The sequence below is a fragment of the Centruroides vittatus genome, unplaced genomic scaffold (genome assembly GCF_030686945.1).
Source record: "Centruroides vittatus isolate TY-2023 unplaced genomic scaffold, ASM3068694v2 scaffold_1167, whole genome shotgun sequence".
NCBI classification, from domain to species: Eukaryota; Metazoa; Arthropoda; class Arachnida; order Scorpiones; family Buthidae; genus Centruroides; species Centruroides vittatus.
Window position 1 is genome coordinate 878,298 of NW_027122671.1, and position 22,398 is coordinate 900,695.

Consider the following 22,398-nt stretch of genomic DNA (forward strand, 5'->3'; position numbering starts at 1 on the left):
CTCACTCTGTAGGGAAGGCTTTATTTTACTTTGTAAAATTCTCTGTTTACGAGAATAGAAACGTTTCTCGTAATTGAATAAAATTAATCATTTTATCATCATTTAAATTTTATATCGTAGTATAACTGAAAATTACGTCCTTTCTGGTCCCCTTAACGTTTAACCTCTTGTTTGAGTATCAGGAACGACGCGCAAAGAACCCTCGCCAACTTTTTTATATTTTATGCACTGATTCAAAACTTTCGAGGGTATAAAACTTAAAAATTAACTTGCAGTAAATTTCTCATTATATATTTCAATACGAATTTTTACACTTTCTCGGAGATACCATTAACTCCAAGCGACAGAATTTTTCCTTTTACAATTAAACGACTTCAATTTCCCATCATCCTGGCAATAGCCATGACAGTGAACAAAATTTAAGGATAAAGTTGATATATATTTCTTAGAGCCGGTTTTCAGTCATGGCAAGCTTTACGTAGCCTTTCCCAATCCACATAAGTAAAGGTTCCATATCATTCAACTTAGCGTGAATATACTTCGTCAACCTAGAAAAAATGCTGCGGGGTCCATCCACATAAAGCTCACTCCTTGTTAACTTTAGACAGAGAAATTTTTTGTGTTTTGCGGTTTCAATATTGTAAATTGTCAGGTCAATAAATGTAAATTTTAGTATCTAAGACTATTGCTTTATCGTCCTCTCCCGACCAACCTCACCAATCCTCTACTCCCTCAAAAACCAAAAAATGCAGGACACTAGTCGACAACCAGTTGTCTTTTTTGCATCTCCTAAATTTCAAGTTCACTCTCGTTAACTTGTTTATAATGGTCAAATAACGGTCAAAAATGTTTAACAATGACAACATTGTATTAAACACTCCCTTAATGTTAAATCTATGAAAAAATAAAAGTGATTCTTAATTTTATTTTAACTTATTAATGTTAAAAAAATTCGTCAACGGTTGATGTATTCTTCTATATGTACGAATAAAAGTTGTATTGATTTTAACCGTTAATGGACAAAATTAATACATAGAACACGTTCCAAATTTTATTAAATATCGATATATTAAATTAAATTTTTCTGTATTACATAATCGTCTATCTTTTATTTGTTTCATTTTTCTCATATTCTTTACATTTAAAATAGTATATTTAAATATTTAATTATTCAACAATTCAACAAATTTCAATTATATATTAATAATGTTTTAAAATTTAAAAAATACAATTATTATCACAAACAAATTGAATATAAACATTTAAAGTGATGTTTCGTAAGTATAGAACGCCTTTTTTCTTTCCGTTCGATTGAACCTGTTTAAAATTATTATAAATATATTTATAAACCTTTTAAAAGATTACAGATAAACGATAACAAAATCAAAATTGACTTACTTTGTATTCGTGAAGTTCATTTCAAATTGGGATTTGGAAACGTTTCTATTTACATCTGTCACTTTCTTCTTTTTATCTTTGGAAAATAAAAAGAAAAATCGATTCAGTAATGCATATAGAAATAATAAATATCGATATTTATAAATATTGTATTTACTTTTAAGATCAACAACAGCATTTCCGTTTTGCGTTAACAATGGAACTGTCATTTGTTTCCTCACGTCAAATCCTTCTTTAGGAATTGCAGAAATTGTCGTTAATTTGTCCAAGACTTTAGGAAAATATTGAATTTTTTGCGACGAGATTATAATCGCTACGTCTTCGTCGGTGTTGACTTCTCTTCTTTGAAAAACTTTACTTCTTTTCACTTCTACTTCGCTTTCCGTTTTAATAATAAACTCTTCCTTAAACGTAAACTCTTTCGGTCTCATTCTCGTTGTTCGGTGTTTCGAAAGTGTTTTAAATGTTTCTAAAATCCTCTCGTATATCGTTTTGTTTTTATAAACGTTTTCGTCTGTAAATGACATTTTAATTGGATTATTTTCGTATTTTTTATTATCGTGGGAAGCTGCAGTTTGTATTTTTACGACTTTATTATCTTCTGTTATAGCCTTATTTAATCTCGTCTTGTTCGTGCCATCAATAAATGGAAATGGAGAAAGGAAATAATATTTTAAAATAATATCGTCCTTCCATAGATTTGTAGGTACCACGAATTCGGAAAGTTCCTTATTGTAACAGAAGTTATAGTTTTTATTGTCATTTCTAATCTTTTTTAACTGGCACAATTCTTTACTTTCAATCTTATTTTTATAGTAACCGAGGTTAGATTTGAATAAAGAATTTGATGAGTTATCGATCAGTCTTTTCCATTTCGATCTTTTATTCAATCTTTCGTAGTAATCAATCATGTAAAATTTTAAAATGGCGTCAAATGCATCGTTTTCTTCTTCGATATTACGTAAACGGTTTATCGAAATCTTGGAAAATATAAGGTCTTGTAGTTGGCCAGACGATTTAATATCGGTACTTTGCATCGATATATCGCTACTGGTTTCAGGTTTATATCGTATTAAAGTTTGAGAATCATTTATTTCTTTTCCTGACAATTTTCTTTTAAAAGATAAATTGTTCCTTTCGTACACATTAATGTAATCTTTTAAGTAGAGCTTTAAAATTACGTCTTCGGATATTTTATCGGAATGTAAATTAGACCATTGATAATGTGTTAAAAAGTATTTATCGTGTGTATTTTTATTTCTTCTCGGTCCTGCCGATTTATATTCTTCCCAGTTTTTCTTTTCTTCTGTAAATCGTCGGTGGAAAGTATTGTATGCATTTGTATGACGAGTCCTTTCGTTAGTTTTTTTCGAGTTACGGTCACTATTTGTTAAAACTCTCTTTGAATTTCTCTCTAGTTTTTTGCAGCATTCGCGATTGTAATATCTCAAGATATTCTCCTTCAAATGTCTTATCCTTTCGTCTGTAATAGAATCGACTTTATTCACGATTCCCAATTTATTTACATCACGTTCGAAAGTAATCCTTTCTCTTTTTAACTCGCAATCGTTTAAATACGCGTGCGATGTAATTTCGTCAAGGATCTGGGATGTATTGCGAAAACCATATAACAGCTTATCGAAGTTATACTGAACTTTTTTAACGTTCTGTTTACTGAATAATGTTGGACTATGTTTAATTATATTCTCGTTTTTCGCTTTCCTTGAATAATATTTGTATAATTTGTATATTCTTTCGTAATAATCTCTCATGTATAACTTTAAGATAATGTCTTCGTCGGTAAAATCCATTCCGTGAAATTTCGCAAATGTTTTTTCGACTGAAGTTTTTGAATTTACATCTTCTGTAATCGTGTTATTGTCATTCCAATTTTCTGATTTTATGTTACGTCCAATATGAATACGTTCTTTTTTTGATCTTGAAATTTTACGTTCGTTAAAATTCTCGAAATATTTAATTTTCACGTCAAACTTTTCCTCTTGTTCCGATGAATTTCCATTTCCATGTATAATTTTTCTTTCATTTAATATCGGAGAATTCTGCCTTCTGGTCCAATTCTTCCAAGATTTAGTAAATATTCTCCATTTGGTTTGGTGATTACACGATTTCAAAATATCCCTAATATTATATTCCTTACATTTGTATTTGTTTTTGATTGAACAGAAATTGTTAAAGATTGAGTCTAAATTCTTATAAACGATAGTTTCGGATATGTTTTCTCTATTTGTTTCCTGAATAAACTTTTGTATGACACGATCATAACTTCCAGGACTTGTAAAATATAATGTTAATACAAAGTCTTTTAGTACATCAAGAGAATATAAATAATCATTACCTTCTGTAGAATTAATTTTAAGACGTTCCGCAAATGTAAATAGCAATTGTCCCGAATCAATATTTCCGTATTGTTTTTCGCTCTTCTGTTTGCTACGACTGGAATTTGGATATTTTGTCTTAGATTCGGTCTGAACCTCGAATAATACCGAATTAAAAGAGTCCAAATTATTTTTCTGCATATCGAGTTTATGTTTAAATAATTCATTAAAGTTTAAATTTACGCTATCCAGCAATTCAAAACATAATCCATCTCTTCGAGATAGAAAAGACGAAACGTAAACAGATTGCGACCATTCATTTAAATTAAATAATAACTTCGGTTCCTTTCTCGGCGACTCGCATTCGGACGAGGGCACCGAGTAATTCGTAGCTTTCGAGATATTACCACAAATAGCAGAATTTCTAATTAATGATTGAAGTAAATCATTTTCTTCTGAATCCGAAGGATATTTTGTCTTTCCAATTAAATTAGAAGTTAAATTGAGAACTTTGGATACATCAGTATTTTGTTTGAAAATTTCTGAAAGAGTTTCTTGTCGATTTGCATCTCTGGATAAGAAAACATGCGGATAAGTCATCGATTGTATTTCGTGGTCGTTTACTCCAAGTATTATTTCATATGGCGAGTGAATACGTTGAAGATCAAAGATGGAATTTGTTCCAATTGTTTTTACACATCGATTATTATTTTCAAGAAATTCTTTTCTTCGGGTTATCGGATTGGAAAATAGTTTATTTTCGATAAAATTGTTTGTAAGTATAATTGATTGAGGAAAATTTCTATTATCAAAAGCTTTCGGTGTGCTTCTCGCTATTTTAATTATATTATTTTCAAGTAAAGACTCGTCTGAGGTGTATTTTAATATCGAAGTTTCATTTTGATGAGAGCTCTTGTAATCTAGGAAATGATGATCGGTAATTGTACAACTTGCGCAAAAATGTGATCGTTTTATACGAAGCTGGTTCTTTATCCGTGTTAAATTTCGTTGTGAATAGATAGGAACAGAAAATGACTTTGTTCGATTATAGGAATTTTCTTGACTACAACAGTACAATGCATATTTTTCGGACGAAATGAAAGGAACACCGAAGATCTTTACAGGTTGATATTGTTGAAAAAATGACTTATAAATATAAAACGTAGTAACTTCCATTGTTAGATGATGTTTTTCCGTAGGAGATGGTAGAACAAAACACATTGTTAATGGATGATTTACTACAGCACAGTCTGTACAGATATAATTTAAATGTTGCACCGAATAATCAAGTTTCGATGTTAATTCTTCTAAAGAAGAAATAGAAAATAATTTTATGACGTAATTCGGATTTGGTGCTTCGATGAAAATCTCGTGATGTAAGCTGTGAAAATGTTTTGGAAATATTTCAGATGGAGAACACGATACCGAAAAACATTTTACTGGATGGTTTATAGAATTACACAAGTAAAACAAGTCACTTCCAGAAACGAATTCAATTTTATCTTCTAAATAAGGAACTTCGAACATTATTAAACCGTGACTAATGGTATCACATCTTGAAACGACATTAAGAAGAGGACGCATTTCACGACTTTCATTGACGAATTTTTCTTCGCCATAAACAAAATCAAAACACGCATTCTTGGTCTTGCACATTGATTGAATTGAACTGTCTCTTTTTGATGTATTTGTTAATCGAAAGGCTGAAAACACTTGTAACGATTCTTCAACAAACGAAACACACATAAAAACATGCTTAGAATTATGAATTTTCTTGACTAGACTGTTTGATTTTAAGGATACATCAGCCAACTCGTAATAACATTTTTCAATCTTGTCGTTGACTTTAATACTTTTTAGTGGCTTATTCTTTACGGGAGACGAAGAAAATGTAGGCACGATATAATTTGAAGGAATTTCGCTCGAAAAAGCCATTTGATATATATTAGTTCGGCCCAATTTTAAAGAATTTTCTTGTAAAGTTGAAAATATCGAAAAAGAATCGGAAATAGGAAGCAATGATTTATTTATATAATGTAATAATCTGAGGTTTAAATTCGGCTGAATTTTTTCTTCTTTTGATGCGACATTTGCAAACGTTGCAAGTGGATAATTAGGTGAACTGCACTGTACGTAAATATGATCTCGAAGATAAATATCACATTTAAGTTTGAATAATTTTGGTCTTTGTCGATCGGCAGAAAACAAATTTACACTATCAAACGTACAAACCGAACTTTCGTAATATGTATTAAAATCTTCCTTAATACATATTTTTGCCGACGCTATTTTAACAGGAGAAACGTGGAATAAACTTAGTGGATACAGGAGAGGAAAGAATGTTTTGTCGATGTATTCTTCATGCGTTTCTAATGCTAATTTATGCTTTATTTCTGGAGAAGATTGAAACATTTCGACAAATTCTTCGAATAAAGTGCATTTGAATACGCAAACATGCCGTGGAAAATAAGATTCGTACTTTGCTTGAGGTATGTCTTCTTGAAAATTATGCTTTAAATTGTGAGGTTCATAAGAGCATATTTCTAGTTTTATTTTATTTTCTCTGGGTGAGTCTACGTATCTTGAAGATTTTAAATTAAATGGAGACAGATTTTCGAGGGCATAATTAATGAAACAAGAAGTTTGAGAGATGTTTTGCAATAATCCAGTTTCAAATTTAATTTCTGCCGTTGCACTAATTGGTGGAGAAAGATTAAATATTTTGAGAGCGTGGTTAATATAATCAAATTGCACATAACAGTTTTGCAGAAGACGTACTTTAGATTTGGTTTGTAATAGATTTTCTTGTTTAGGTAAACGAAGAAGAAAGATATTTATAGAATCATTCGAATTATTAATATATGTAAATAATTCTCGAAAAGGATTAATGGAGCAATTAATATATTTTTCATTCTGAAGCACCAGAGTAGAAAACGACTTTATCGGATAATTTACAAAATGTATTGTTTTAGAAACCACTTGAAGCGGATCATCTTCAAAATCTGTAATCATATTTAAATACTTATATTCTTCTTGCTTTGATAATTCAATCATTTCCAACGAAGAGTCCGTAGTTATAATACAGCTTTCTAAGTTGTTGTTTAATTGGTGTGTTTCGGAAGTAGTGTAAGAAAATATTTCTTCTGAGCAAGATGAATTAGTAAATAAATTTAAAGAATCTTCAAATGCGACTAAGTTTTTCGTGATAGACAAAGAAGTTTCCAATAATTGATTCGTTATCAATCTTTCCGGAGAATAAACTGTAAATATCTTCAATGGATGCTCATTCGCAATATCTGTTTTAATAATATATTCTAGTAATTGATTTATCGGTTTTCTCGATTGAATTATCGGAAAAGATTGCACATTTAAAGCATTCACAAAATCACATAACTGTTGAATACTAACTTCAACTTGTAAATCAGTTTCTTGCAGAATGCAATAAGACTTTTCGTGCGATACTTGAAGAACCGAAAATATTTTTAACGGAGAGTTCACCATGATAATTTCTTTACAAATGTGTGTGTGATTATCAAATTTTGGTGTGCAGAACACTTTTAATGCAGGTAAAGGAATAAAACTTTTAAGTGGATAATTTAACACCTCAAAACATGTACAAACACTTCGTAATAATCGATTTTCGTGATTAACTCGTAATAGGTTTTCTGGTTTAGGAAGAACGGAAAAAATATTTAAAGTATAAAATGGTATTATGATATCTGTACGGATTTGCTTACATAATTCTTTTTCGATAATACAATTTACAAAATTATCATTTTCATTTATAACAATAGAAAAAACAGTCAATGGATCGTAAACAAAAGTACGAGATTTAGAAAGATGATTTGTTAAATCTGTTTCAAATCTCGGTCGTAAATTCGATTTTAATTGAGAAGAAATATTATAATGTTCATTTATCGAATAATTAACACCAACATCTATGTTGATGTACTGAAGAAGGCGATTTTCGTTTAACGATTTTAAAGCTTCTTTTTTATAATAAGGAACAGAAAAACAATTAATTTCTTCACGTAAAGAACTTGTCACAGACAGCTGTCGAGTGAAAATAGATTCGCGTAAAGTATTTTCGTATGCATTAGTCTCACTCGATATAGTGAATATTTTTAACGAATTATCCGCAGTACAGACAGTTTTACACATATACGATAAAGAACTTTCAAATCGTGGATATATTTTCATTTCAGTTGGAGTTGTTTTTAAAAATATTTTGAAAGGATAATATATTAAAACACATTCATTGAAATAACAAAATTGAGGCTGAATGCTAATTTTCGAAAACTTCTTATTTGGTGAAAAGGAAAGTTGAAACATATTGAGGTTATCCTCTAAACAATTCGAAGAGATGCAGGTATGCTTAGGAGCATCAGTACATAGAACATATTCAGTTTTTTCAGAGGATGAAGGAAAGACTGTAAAGAATTTGAAAGGATAATGTATAAAACATTTGGATACACTTGGTTTATGTAATAATGTTTCGTACACATAAGATGGCTTGTATTTTTGAAAATCAGGAAAAAGAATAACGTTTATTGAGTGATTCGTAATACTGAAATCTTTAAAAGCAATATTTAATGAACAAATTTCATAATTCCTTTTAGCATGATACTTAATTCGGTTGTGTAAGTTAGATTTGAATTTTATAGCCACATATTCATTTTTCTCACTTACATGTATTCCTTGTTTTAATCCAGGTATCAATGTATATTTACTTCGCTCTATTAAATAATTTGGAACAACAAATATACGTATAGGGTAATTAATAACTGTACAATAATTATCGATATATGATAAATGGTCGAATTTACATTCGGCTGTAAACTGTGGATAAACCACGAAAGAAGAAACAACTTGCAAAGAAGTGTGAAAAGAAATGCATTTTAAGCATGCACAATTCAATAAAGATGATTGAAATTTGACTTCTAACAATAATTCCTTCATACGGTTGCGATTAAAACACAGATTTCCACAATTATATAATTCAATATCTCGAGGCTCGTTCTGTTTCTTATTTTTTACAAATTTTATTCTTTGTACTGGCTTAACGTTAAAAACCTGTAGAGCATAATTAATAGATGAAAAAGTTTTCAAAGTATTATGTAAAACACGTAATTCATTATTTCTGACAGCTTTTAAAAACATCGAAGAAGAAACATCAAATGTGTTTACTGAGTCATAAACACGTATAAAATCATTACGAATATACTTATTTAACACAAGTGTGTAATTAGCCTGTTTTTGAGACGTTTCGGGAATAGAAACGATGTTGATGTTATCGTACAGATACACATTATTGATACAAAGCGGTTGAAGTAAATCGGCTTCAGAAAAGATATCAATTTTTTCGGTAAGTAAAGGTGCTGATGATTCAGAAATATTTAAAGAGTTTTCAAAGAACAATTGACCCTTTTTGATTTCTTGTAAAAATTTCGTTTCAAGTATTAATTGCGATCGTCCACGTATTCTTCTTGATATTATAAAATATATCAAAGAATAATTAACAGGAATAGAATGAATGTTGATATGCTTTACCGGAATATCTTCGTATTTAATTTCTAATTTTGCTCGTTGAAGAGATGAAGCAGAAAAAATCTTAACACCCTCTTCCGAATCCATTACCTTCGAGCAAATCGCTCGTAGTAAGTTAGGTTCAAATGCACAATTTACAGATTTGTAAGGTGATAAAAGAATATTAAATACTTTTACGGATTCGTTGACTGAAAATATAATCACAGAAATTATCCGATGACTTTTTTCAAAATACGGCAGGAGTTTCGTTTCTTCCGGACGAATAGATTTAAAATTCTTTAATGCATAAACAGCATTGACTACAAAATTGCAAAGACCTTGTTCAGTATGAAATTCATAATGACATTGAGATGCTTGAGAGGTAGCAAGAACGAAAGTCAGTAGAGTATCTTGTAAGTAAGTAACGCTTTTACAAATCGGCTGATGTTCACTCTTTATAGAAACTTTTTCAATTCTCTTGGTAGAAAATGGAGAAATATAAATTATCTTAATATTATTTTCACTTAAAATTGTTTTTTCAAATACGTGCTGAGAAAGAATTCTTTCGTATCCTGGGAACTGTTCTTTACGTAAAGGAAGTTTAAATACAGTTAGAGAATTATTTTCAAATAAACATTTAGTAAAAATATGTTGTCGTAGAGTATCTTCACGTGTCATTTTCAAAAAACGTTTTCGAAGACGTTGACTAGAGAAGGATTTTACACTACCGAATGGAATATTGTTACTCGCGTTTAATTCGTACGATAAGTCGACTCGAGACGAAAGTTTTTCAGCACGTGATGGAGGATTTGAAAATTTTCTTAAACTATTATCTACGTACGGAATATATTTGTATATACATTGTAATAAGTCACTTTCATGTTTTACATTTGAAACGATTTCTTTTGAAGAAAATGAAGAAAACAAGTTTACGCACTGATCGCAGAAATAATAGCTCTTGTTAATATAATTTAATAAGCTTGTTTCGAATATTCTAGTACCGAGTACTTGCTCTGGTTCTGAAGAAGAATAAAATATTTCTAGCGGACGAAATGTTTTTACGGTTTGTATTGAAGAATGATGCGATACTGGTAAATGAAACTCACTTTTTACGGAAGTTTTATAGTCCGTCATACTTTTACATGCGGCATTGAAGTTTAACGAAACAAATTTTCTTTCTTCTTTCTTCTCGGCCATGTTAAAAAGATCATTAGCTGAAAACAATGAATGACTTTCTTTAAAATTATTCATCGTTTCGAAACTAAACGTCCTCTTTTCGGCTAGAATACGATCTGTTAATACTTTCATCGGGTAGCTGCATTCGATATTTTGAATTTGTAGAGGATCACTTTTTTCTATTTCGCACTTAACGTTAATTTTTTTAACAGACGAAGCCGTGAAAACACTAATTGATTCGTAAGCGACGTTTCTTTCTTTTGTAATACAGTCATTAAAATAAGTTTCTTTATCTTTCGGCATTTGTAAAAATGGTTTAACTCTGTTAAAACAAGTGACTGCCGTTTCCGATTCACAATTATTCCGAATTATTAAATGATTGGAATATTCTTGAAAATTATACGATCTTGCATTTAATTTCGGAATTAACTCTTCACTTCCGCTCGAAACATTGATATTAAGAGGAGATTCTATGAAATTTATATTCATTAAAACAGGATGTTCTGAAATGCGTTTGCAAGAACACACGCAGTTTTCATTTTGCGGTTTATTAAATAATATTAACGAATTCTCTATTGTAGGATAGAAAAGAAGATTGCAGAATCTTATATTTGGATGAAATTTAAATTTTGGTTTGATCGATAATAATCTTGGTATTAACAATTCTTTCGATTTTATTCCATCAACAAATATATAATTTAAAAAATGCTTATTATAATATAAATCAGAATATTTAATAACTTTCGGAGAATAAATAATTGAATCTTCAAAAGGCTCATCCAGTTGTCTACACGATACTTTTACAGCATTATTTTGATTCGACGGTATTTTGTAAGAATATTTAGTAACCAGAGAATCTGCGCTTGATATTAATCCCAATTTTTCACAAGGAATCAAATCTTGTCTACTATCTTCTTCACTAATTAAGTTGCGCCGATATGTTGCTTTATGATCTTGTAACTTTTGGTTTACTAAATTTTTAAATGGCAAAAATTTCTCAAAATTATCTCTCGTCTCTGTAGATATAAATTTAAAATTTTCTTCATTACGAAGACAAGTCCTTTGTGTTCTTATAAATGACTTAAAATTCTTGCCTGGACCGAATAAATGCGCCCTTGATATCTTTGCTATTAAATAAGATTCTTCTTTCTGTTCTGTTGGTGAATATTCTTGTTTGGAGGTAATAAGAGAAGGAAAACAAATTGAAGTTTGAAGTTTTATAGAGTTGATGGAGTACTCTAAAGCATTACTCACGTACTGTCCATTTAACTCTACGGTCTTATTTAGAGTAGGAAGTACAATAGATAAGGAATATTCGCAGTTAATATTTGTTAAAACTAGTTGGTGAAAGTAACTAACTATTTCATAATTGGGAATAACGTAATTTTTCAATATAAACCAAGCGGTTATATTTTCGCTAATGGAAATTGCTTGCTGACTAACCGATTGGAACACCTTTAATTGATCTGTTGTTGAACGTAAGTTTGGAGGAGATGTTAAACTGATTTGAACTGTGCGTTGAGGAGGAACGTTGAAAGCATTTCTGATAACAATGCAATCGTTAAGAGAACAATTATCTGTCCGGACGCAAAGAGCTCGAAGTACAGTAGGCTTTTCTTTACGAGATATTAAGCAAGATTCACTAAAACTCACCTGTCTATGATGACAAATGTTTGGTAAATTCTGCTGAAACTGATGAGAATTTTGAAATTTATTTCTAGGCATAAGAAATCCGGAAGAATGTTTTTTTATCTGCGCACTTCGAACTGTAAACGGAATAGTGATGCTGGAGATGACGGTAGGCGATGGCTTTTGCGAGTTATTTGTAGAATTTTCAGTACAGGAAAGGTTGAAAGATGTCAGCGGTTTGACACGAATAATTGGCACGCTTTCTTCATGTGACATCGAACAACCACCTGTCGACCATTCTGACTTAAGCAGAGCAGAGACAGCGGAATTTTTATATTCTTGTAATAAAGGTGGCCAAACCGATTTTTTGTCACAAACGGCGTCTACATCTTTAAAACAATTATGTAATGTCGATAAGAAATTAGTCACCTTGGGTGGATCCCCGATCGAATTTCCATCAAAAGGCGATGTTTTATAAAAGTCTGGTATCCATACGACGTACAACGAAGTAGCTGAAATATAATTTAATTATTTATCAATTTAAAAAATTAACAAAGAAATTATATTAAAAAAAATTAAATGTGACGTATTCGTTTCGAAATATTTTGCCGAGAGAGGGCGTCAGTCAGAATTTGATCCGGTTTCGGCCACGTGACTTTTCGAAGAAAGGAAATGCTTATTTAGAAGCGAAACGAGTTTTCTGCTGTAACTGTATTAAGAATTGCGAAATTTATTTAATTATATTATATTTAATAATTTTATTTGAATTTCTATAATATATAAATTTCATTTTTATTTATTTTTAATTAGTGACAAGAAGAAGAAACTTTGATTTTTTTGTCCGAAAGCGAAAAATGTATGTCTCTTTAATAAGTGTCTTTTATACCAATGTCTTTTGCATGTTAAAAGTACTACTAACATAAATTCCAGGACTAACGTTATTCCTAAACTAATGTCCGAATATTAAAAGTGAAATAAAATGAAATATCTATTTGTGTTATTTTTATTAAAAAATTCTAGAAATAGCAAATAGTAGGAAAATGACAAAAAATTCCACTGCCATAATTAAATTATTTCGTTTTATAGAGAAAAATAAGTTTCTAGTCTCTCGTCATTAAGTTTGTAAGGGTTATTCTGTATCCTCAGCCACGCGGCTCAGTGGTCTAGGGGTATGATTCTCGCTTCGGGTGCGAGAGGTCCCGGGTTCAAATCCCGGCTGAGCCCAGTTTTGTTGAAAAAAATTATTTTTTTTTTAATTTTTACTATTTTAAATCTTTTCAATAATCTTTAAACGAAACATTTTCCGATATAAAACCACTTAATTTTTTTTAAACGCATTTAATTACTTTAAAAATTACTGAAAAAGTCGATAGATGACGCTTCAGTCTATATAACCGGTTTCAAAACGTTTATATTTAAAATAATGAGATTAAATAGAATGAAATAAGACGAACCTCTTTTCGATGTATTGTCCGTTCTAATATTAAAGAAATAAACGTTATTTCGCATGGAAAAAATATCCCGAATATATATATTTTCTGAATTATTCGAAATACTTGTATTTTCTCTTTTGGAATTTTCGGATTTAGTAAATTTATCTAATTTCGAAAGAAGAAAAAAAGATTAAAAAATAAATAAGAATAATAAATCCATTTTAATTATTTATACGCTTAACAGATGGCACTACGAGCGTCGTGAGCTTACACGTGCTTGCCGCATCGATATAAAAACGTTTCTCGCTAATGACGTTTTTCGATTTTGTGACGTCATACGCAGGTTTGTCACAGTATTTGAAGGAGGTAAAGAACATTCGATGAATAATTACTTCTTCCTTCCAATTTTTTATTCGAAATCCTATTTAAAATATATTAATAATACATTTTTAATTCAATAATTACGTTAACATTAAGTAAGTTATAGCCTATATAATGTTCACCTTTATGAGATAACTGAACTTGGACGGTATACGTTTCTTTAACTGTCTTATCGTCAATCGTAGAACCTAAAGAAATTCGATCAAATAAAGTAAAAATTCGCAAGATGTAACATTTAAAATACAGTAAATTACAACTTTATTACCTTTATTTTCTGTTTTTAAGTCTTGACTTCTAGAATTGAATAATTGTCTATTTAACCCTGGATAATTTTTGCTCGTCTTCTCTATAACTTCATTGTAGAATTTTTCATTCTGGATAATTCTTGAAGCTTCCTGACGAATGGATATTCCAGATAAGTGCTTGTGATTTGAATTGATCTTCTCGATATCCTCCTTAAATTTTCGATTTTCTTCAGAAATTCTTTCTAGTTGTTTTATAGCATCGAGACGAGAATAAAATTCATTTTCATCTCTGGAATTTTCCACATTTCTAATATCATTTTCGGTTTTAAATGATTGACATTTTAATTTATTCCTTCGGAACTCTTTCGATCTATCGATTTTTTCAATATCTTCATCCGTAAAAATAGATTTTTGCGTTAAAATTTCGGTAGAAAGACGTTTATCGTGGAAATCGGATGAAAATTCTTCGTCTTTTTCTCTATTTACCGAATGCCATTTTATATTGGGGTTAAAGAGAGATGAAGTTTCCTCGTTGATTTTATCTCGATGGTTGGGAGAATATTTTAAATTGATTTTATAATAATCGATCTCCTTACTGGTTTCAGACGAATTCAATTTTATTTCTTCGTAAATTTTCTTATTACAAATGTCGTCGGGCCGTTTGTCTGCCTGCTGTAAATTTACATCTTGCTCTTCTTTTGTATCCGATGGTTTACAACGTGGAGGGATTTCTACACGAAGTAGTTGAGACATTTTATTATTATTATCGCTATTCGATTGATTTTCAGATATTTTCAGATTGGTATAATTCTTTGAAAATGTATAAACATCATCGAATGATCGCTTTTCTTTAGGATAATTTTCTGAATTGGTTTGAAAAGATTTTGCATCGAAATATTTATTAAGTATCAAAGTTTCCGTTTGCAGATCATCGAAGTTTACACATTTTTGTATTTGAATGTCCTCCTCCTTTTCTTTTCTTTTTTGATACGGCGTGTTGCATTTCACGTGAAAACTTTGTGAAAAATACTTTTCATCGGATTCGATCGTATCGATGTTTGGACTGTGGCGAAGAAGATTATCATTTCCAACTGATTTTTCTTTTAAAAAGTCAGATCTGTAGTGTTTTATCTCAACGTATTTATTTACATCGTTTGATGCTTTCTTCTCTTCGAAAGTCTCATTGTTTTTATGTCCGGAAGAAATGCGTGCGGGTTTTCTAACTACAAAGTGCGATTGTTCTTGATAGTTATTATGTAAGTCGGATGAATTAGTATCTTTTATTGTTCTTACGTAATTACTTTGATACCATTCTCTTTTACTGGGATTTGAACCAGGAATTCTATTCGATACTTTATTGTTCGAGAATAATGAATTTTCATACTTATTCGGAATAATTTCATGTTTTATTTCTTTGACGTCTTTATTTCTTGTCATCTTATTTTCTTTTTCAAATTTTCTGATAGAAATATTCGGAGAATAATCCTGATATTTGGGTTTTTCGACTTTGGGTACAAATTTCTGGGAGTTGTATGAGAAGTTTTTCATTATTGAAGAATCAGATTTTGATTTCTCGTCAAAAACCTGTGTATTTGTTTCGTAAGACTCGACTGGTTTTGAAATACGATGTACGATTTCCGATGTTCCTCTAAACGCTTCAAACGTTTTATCTTTTTTAAATGCAGAATAATTATCCATTTTATCCGGAAAAGTAAAGTTTTTATCATTAACTTTACTGTCGCTAGTAAATTGATTATACGTTCGATTCGAGTGAGTGTGTTTGCTTTCCACCGAACAATTGCTATCGGTGGAAGGGGATTTGATGTGAGAAAATTGTTTCGAGTACGTTTTATCAATTATCTTTTCTGTATTCTTTTTATTTGTAGTATTTTCTTCGTCGTAAGATTTAATTCTAAATAGAATTTCAATCGGTTTATTTTGATATTTTATTTCTTCTTCTTTGGAAGAATGAGTCGAAAAGTTCTCGGAGCTGGAGTCTCTTTCTATTAAATTCTCTTTGTATTCGTACCTTTGTTTCGATGGCGTTTGATAAGATAAACGATTCTCTCGAATGTAGTCAGTGAGAGTATTTGTTGTACTCTCTGCAACAAAATGATCTATAGAATGAACAGAAACTGAAGATAAAGTAGATGTTTCGTCTGATGTGTTATTAATTGCGTTATGATGCTGGTACTTATCGGATTTTGTAGGTGTTTTAATTCTGAACATAACGGTTGGAGACGGCGGCTTTTCTCTTGTAGAATTTTTATCAATGGTTATCGATTTCGATTCATTTATATACTTTTGTTCTTCCAACGATGTATATTTTTTATTCTGCTTAATTTTAAATGTAGCAATTGGTTTTTCATCGTGTGTAGTTTCCCATTCTAATTCCGATGATGAATAATCTCTGTTGTCTCCATTTTCTAAATTTTTACGATAAACAATAGGAATAACAGATGGTTTATCTTTCGTCGATAGTATTCTCATTTTGCATTTTATATCGGGCCATTGTTCTTTTTTGATAGAAATTGGAGGAGAATTCATTGATGTTTTAGAATATGATACATTAACTGTTTGAATATGATCAGAATTGGTAAGTCTGTCATATTCATAACTCAATAAAGTATTATTTGCGATGCTTTCTGTTGAGTTTGTTTTCGTCAATTCATCTTGAGACGATTCATATTCGGTGCTTTCGGAAGAATACGTTCTTATCGTTTCATCTTGCGACACTTCTCTAGAAGAATCTAAGAGAGAAATTAAACTTTAAAGCTACTCACGTAATAGGTAAGGTTGCCCAAGTCGTACCCCTTAAAAAAAACGTTCTCAGAAATCAGAGAATATATTAGTAAACACAACTTAAGAGCATCATTGGAAACCTTAGTAAACCCTGCTTTTATTTATTGCAAAAAAATTAAATAGTCTGCGCTCATTTTCTTTATACTCATAAAATTAAAAAAATTGAAATCGGTACGACTAAAGAAACCAGTACCTTAAGTCGTACCACCTACTTCCTAAGTCGTACTTCAAACTAAAATTAAATAAATATATGGTTTAAACGAGTATATTTTATTATTAACAGAACTACACAACTATATCTTCTTTCACAGTGAATACAAACATATGTTTTTGTTTGTTTTGTAACTCCGCAGCATACATCATGAATCCAAGACTTGCATTTTAAACATTGAATCATGTTTTCTTCACGGATATCGTTGCATATTTTACAAAGCCAATGGTTGTTTTTACTATTCTTCACCCTTTTCGTTTTACATTCTTCTTTTTGTAATTTAGGTTTAACAGAATTTTGCTTCGTATCTTCTTTAAGAGGATACGACATAAGATAGCGTGCGTGTCAGTTCATAAAGCCCCAAAATTATTTTGAAAAAATCTTTCACAAAACTGCAAGAGGCAAACAAATCACTAATAGATATATAACTTATACTAAAAAAAGCAAAATGTATTTAATTAGTGTTTTCTTACTTTAAGAGCTCCACACACCAGATGAAAATTACACTCAAACGACTATAAATGAATTTGTTTACCAAAAACAGTCTTAATTCCTTGAAACGCGGATGAACGTTGCCTATGCGCATAAATACAACCGAGCCGTATTGCTAATGCTCATAAGTACACTGTTGCCATTTGTATGGGGGAATATGGCGTACTTTTGAAATCATTGAGGTACGATTTAAGCACCGGTACGACTTGGGCGACTTTCCCTTATATACATATGATAAACACACAAACACAAAAGCATGTAATTTAAATAATTAATACAATGCAACCAACCTTTTTTACAAAAAGTCGATTCTTCTCGTTCATTAACTCTGTTTTTATGGTGTAAATATTCCTTATCCGATTTCTTACTTAGTTTAGATTGATTATAATCATATTCCGTTGCTTTATCTACAAAAATATTATCAAAAATAAAATATTTGCATTTTAATACATACAATAAATAAATAAAAATGTAAAATATTGATAAACACGACATCCAGTGTGACTTAATAAACCATCGAAATAAAATGAAATGTAATAGCCTAAAGGCCTACATTACATAAGTAATTTTATATAGGGCCTACCTCTTTGTGTTTTGAAGCCATTTGATTTCACCCAATCGCATAACTCATTTTTCTTTAATTCTTCATTCCTGTTGCCATTAAGGAAACCATCCAATTTTTCGGCACTTGTGCATTTTGTTTTAATATGACTAAATTCGGTTGTTTTAATTGTTTTCCTTTTAATTCTTCTATTTCCTTCGTATTTTACAATTTTTTCGTGCGTTTCTTCGGTTGCTTTTATTTCCGATTTTTTAACCTGATTATCGGAACGGTTGTTGATGGCTACATCTAAATGTGGTTCGTTTATCCGGTGAAATTTCATATTTTTATTTTCCGAACGTTGTAAATTCTCGTAATTATTTTTACTTTGTTTCACTCCTTTCGTAAAAAGTGGAGCATTTCGTTCTGTAAATAAGATAAATCTCGACTATTAGAAATATTTCTTGAGATTAGCGATTTAAAAATACATTTTTATAAAGACCTAATTTATAAATTAAATTAAATATGCGATAAATGCAATTATATACTTGTCCTAGATAATCGGAAATGTTTATATGTAATATTAACCTGCGATTCTTGTAGGTGTAGTAAAATGTGGATGGTGCCTTAAGGTACGTCCTTCGCCTTCCGAGTGACCTACACCGAGACTTTCGCAAACCTAAAAGAAAAATTAAGGGTGACAAGTTGATTAATTCAAAAAACCGCTTAAACTTTTACGCGACATTTCATAATAAAATAAATAAATCGAGTCATGTAACTCTCCGTTGAAGTTACGCAGTTAAAACTATTTATTTAAATCATCTAAAAGCTAAATTTTGAAATGTTAACGTTTATATTGATAAAAATCAATAAACTAAGTAGGAGAAAATTATTTCCGAAAATAACGTATCGGGTTATGTTAAAATAATTAAATAGTCCAATTACTTTATAACGTTAGTCGACGTTACTTTTTTAACAATCGATCGAAATTATCCGCCTCACGAGAACGTGATGTCACGATGGATAATACATCACGGCTAACTACTTTCAAGCGAGTTATTGAACAAGATGAGGTCAAGGTTCTCTTTTGATCTTCGTTTGCCTCACAAATCGCTGCTCTCTAAATTTGTTATATCCGCGGGTCATTTGCTATTTAATGTAAGTGATAAGACAAGGATATTTCATTCTTGTAGCAAAGATATAATAGCGTGACGAGCGTACCATTTTATCTCGTACATTTATTAAAACTTTTGCAAACAGGCATATTAAAAGATATAATTTAGTTTACTTTTATGTTTGCTTACGAAGTTTTCACTTATTATTGATTATTCACAGAACATATTTGGATTTATAATAATTTTTTTTTCAAACTTTATAGTGAAATAACCAATAATTGTATTGTTAACAATACTTCTATATCTTGTAAGGTCTTTCGTTCTTTATCAGAGCTGCCTTTGCTGCTCTGATAAAGAACGAAATTACTCCATGAATATGAGCCGCACGTCATGCAAAATAAACTTAATGAAAAGTCTGATTGACTACACTAATTATAAACATTTTTCGTGTTTTAATAATAATAATAATCTAAAATGAAACATTGTATAGCAGTCAGTTAAACCAGTTTTTTAATATTGATATATAAATAGCAGGTAAAAAAGTATATATACTGTACATATATAATAAAAGTTCTATATTATTCTTTTTTTATATCTTTATTATATATATATATATAATAGTAGCTATTCTTATTCTTTTTATTTTTTGATTATACAGGTATACCTCGAGTTACGTCGCTCTCGAGTTACGTCGCTCTCGAGTTACGTCGTTCCCGATTATACGTCGTTTGTCAAAAAAGTATATGGAAAAATAAAAATCGAGTTTAAGTCAGTTTATTCGACTTTAAATCCCTCCGCCACAAACATTGAAGTCGTAATATCAGTAGAAAAGCGTTGAAAGCACATAAAATCATATTGAAATATGTACATTTACAGTAAATGTTAATATAATCGTCATAAATCCTAGAAAACAAAACATGAAGACATCTGTGTTTCTGTGTTGTCGTCTTATTTAGCGGTCGTTAAGTGCTCATTATTGGCGTTTAGTTACGACGTAAGTCGAAACTACGACTTACGTCGTAACTACACAAGTAAATTCGACTTACGTCGCCTCTCCTGGAATCAATTACCGACGTAAGACGAGGTATACCTGTAGTTTTAAGATAAAAAATGTGACGGATAAACTTAAGAGAAATTTCATGATAATTTTATAGTATAGCTTTAAAATTATCACCAAATTTTGTACGTTTAGACGTTTAGACATATTAGAATTATAACCAAAAAAAATTACAAGATATCCGAGAAATTTAAAGGCAAAAACGCTCAAAAAAGTTTTTAAAAAATTAAATAGAAATTTAAAATATTTACATTTCTTAAGATAAGTTAGAATTTTCTAACGACAAAAAAGTAAAATATAATATATTCTGCGCTAAATTTACATGTAAAAATAGTTTTAATGAAGCAATTATGCTAAGAAAGTCGGTAAGAAAAAAAAATTAAATAGAATTGTTCTAATTAAATTATAATAGAGTATTATTTAAATAATCACTGTAAATATTTAAAATTCTTAGAACAATGCGTAAATAGAACTATTAAGACTTAATAACTTCTGCTTTACAAGAATTAGAATTAGACTCACCCTCACAAGAAGCACCGATTGTTATTATGTTAACGTAACTGCACGGGGCAGCTTTAGATCTAGATCTGTTGCGTAATTTAGGTCAGAATATCTTAGCTGAATATAAATGAATAAATGATTGGCGTAATATTTTAATTATAAAATCGATACAAGTTTGTCCGTATGATGATATATTCGAGCCAAACTTGTCCATAGATTCGTGAAAGTATTATTAATATTATAATCGCTCATTATCGTAATTGGAATATATTTTATCAATCATATGCGATTTTTGTAGTTTTTAATTCGTGTAATAAAATATACAATATATAAAAATTTTATTACTTTAATAGCAATAAAAGTTATTATTATTAATATATAGTATACAGTACATTGCTAATAATAAATAATAATATTAGTACATATTTATTAATAAAGCCAAATTATTATCATTTTTTCGAACGCCCGCAGCGTTCAATGCTATATCTAGTGTTAATAATCATGAGAAATAACACGCTGTTTAAGGAAGAACGTCGACTTAATTCGTTTATAAATTATTCAGACCAGTTTATTATTATTCATATTTTGTACACCGACAAATAAACCTCGCCCATAACCTTTGAACCTAGAATTATCCCGGGAAAGTGTCGAAACGTGAGAGAGAAACGTGAAGACCCAATTTCGGGGGTGGTAGTTTCGAGTACGCAATTAGGTCATTGCAAACCGAAGTTTATCATAAGGACATCTACTATGTTGCTAACAAAGTATCCTATTTAACAAAAAGTTGAAATAATCCCGATTAAAATTTCAAATTCGATAGAAGATTGATTGCAAATAATAATAATAAATGCAGGATATTGTTAATACGTTACGTAATTTAACGCCTCACCTTAAACACGTGACCGGCGCAAATAGTTATTACGTCAGTTTTGTTATTCTTAATAGACTTTAAATGGCCACGACACTTTCGCGTTGACAGTTTTGCTAATACTTTCTTCGTCTTACTATTTGATTGGAAGCTTAACGCTCGAAATTTCTTCGTATTGCTTATTTAATAATCATTTTCTATACTTTTCAATATAGTATTAGTAATTTACTATATCCATTAATCACAAATTTGCATATTTTCTTGCGAAATTAGTGAATGAAAAAAAATGACGAAATTCATTTGTAACTTATTACAAAATAAGACCAGTTTTAATAAAATGTTATTAAAATAATGTAATAGATCTCGATAATTCATATTATATATTAAAAAAAGGCAACGTACCTGAAAACTTTTTGCTATGACAGAAGGCATTTCTTGACCTTAAAACGGTCGGGAGGTGCGAACACGCTCCCGACCCCTCGTACACAATTTCGTCGTATGTACTAATCCTCCGACGATTAAAAAACACGTTATAAAACAACATATTTGTATCGTCAGATGGCGTATTATTTCCGGTTTAACTAGTGACGTAAAGAGACAAAAAGTTGAAGAGTATAAATTATTATAAACGAAAATAGGACAAAGTTCAAATGTGAAAAACATGTCAAAAGAAGAGAAATGAAAAAT

At 30.2% G+C, this 22,398-nt stretch overlaps 2 protein-coding genes and 1 non-coding gene across 3 annotated transcripts; 1 reads left to right on the forward strand and 2 right to left on the reverse strand.

Annotated features, from left to right (window-relative positions):
* Window positions 1–1,088: 1,088 nt before the first annotated feature.
* On the reverse strand, window positions 1,089–5,388 carry LOC136986699 (repetitive organellar protein-like). Its single transcript, XM_067284279.1, has 3 exons — window positions 1,556–5,388; window positions 1,399–1,474; window positions 1,089–1,317 (listed from the first exon to the last, which is right to left on the reverse strand). The coding sequence occupies exons 1-3, from the start codon at window positions 5,316–5,318 to the stop codon at window positions 1,263–1,265; spliced, it is 3,894 nt and encodes a 1,297-aa protein (XP_067140380.1). The 5' UTR covers window positions 5,319–5,388; the 3' UTR covers window positions 1,089–1,262.
* On the reverse strand, window positions 5,329–22,279 carry LOC136986674 (uncharacterized). The gene is made up of 10 exons (XM_067284251.1): window positions 22,114–22,279; window positions 18,759–18,849; window positions 18,213–18,596; window positions 17,920–18,036; window positions 14,145–16,874; window positions 14,002–14,067; window positions 13,770–13,919; window positions 13,520–13,663; window positions 5,389–12,577; window positions 5,329–5,344 (listed from the first exon to the last, which is right to left on the reverse strand). Exons 1-10 carry the CDS (start codon window positions 22,141–22,143, stop codon window positions 5,329–5,331), a joined length of 10,917 nt encoding a protein of 3,638 aa, XP_067140352.1. The 5' UTR covers window positions 22,144–22,279.
* TRNAP-CGG (transfer RNA proline (anticodon CGG)) lies at window positions 13,218–13,289 on the forward strand. Its single transcript has one exon. It is a non-coding gene; the product is annotated as a tRNA-Pro (tRNA).
* Window positions 22,280–22,398: the final 119 nt, after the last annotated feature.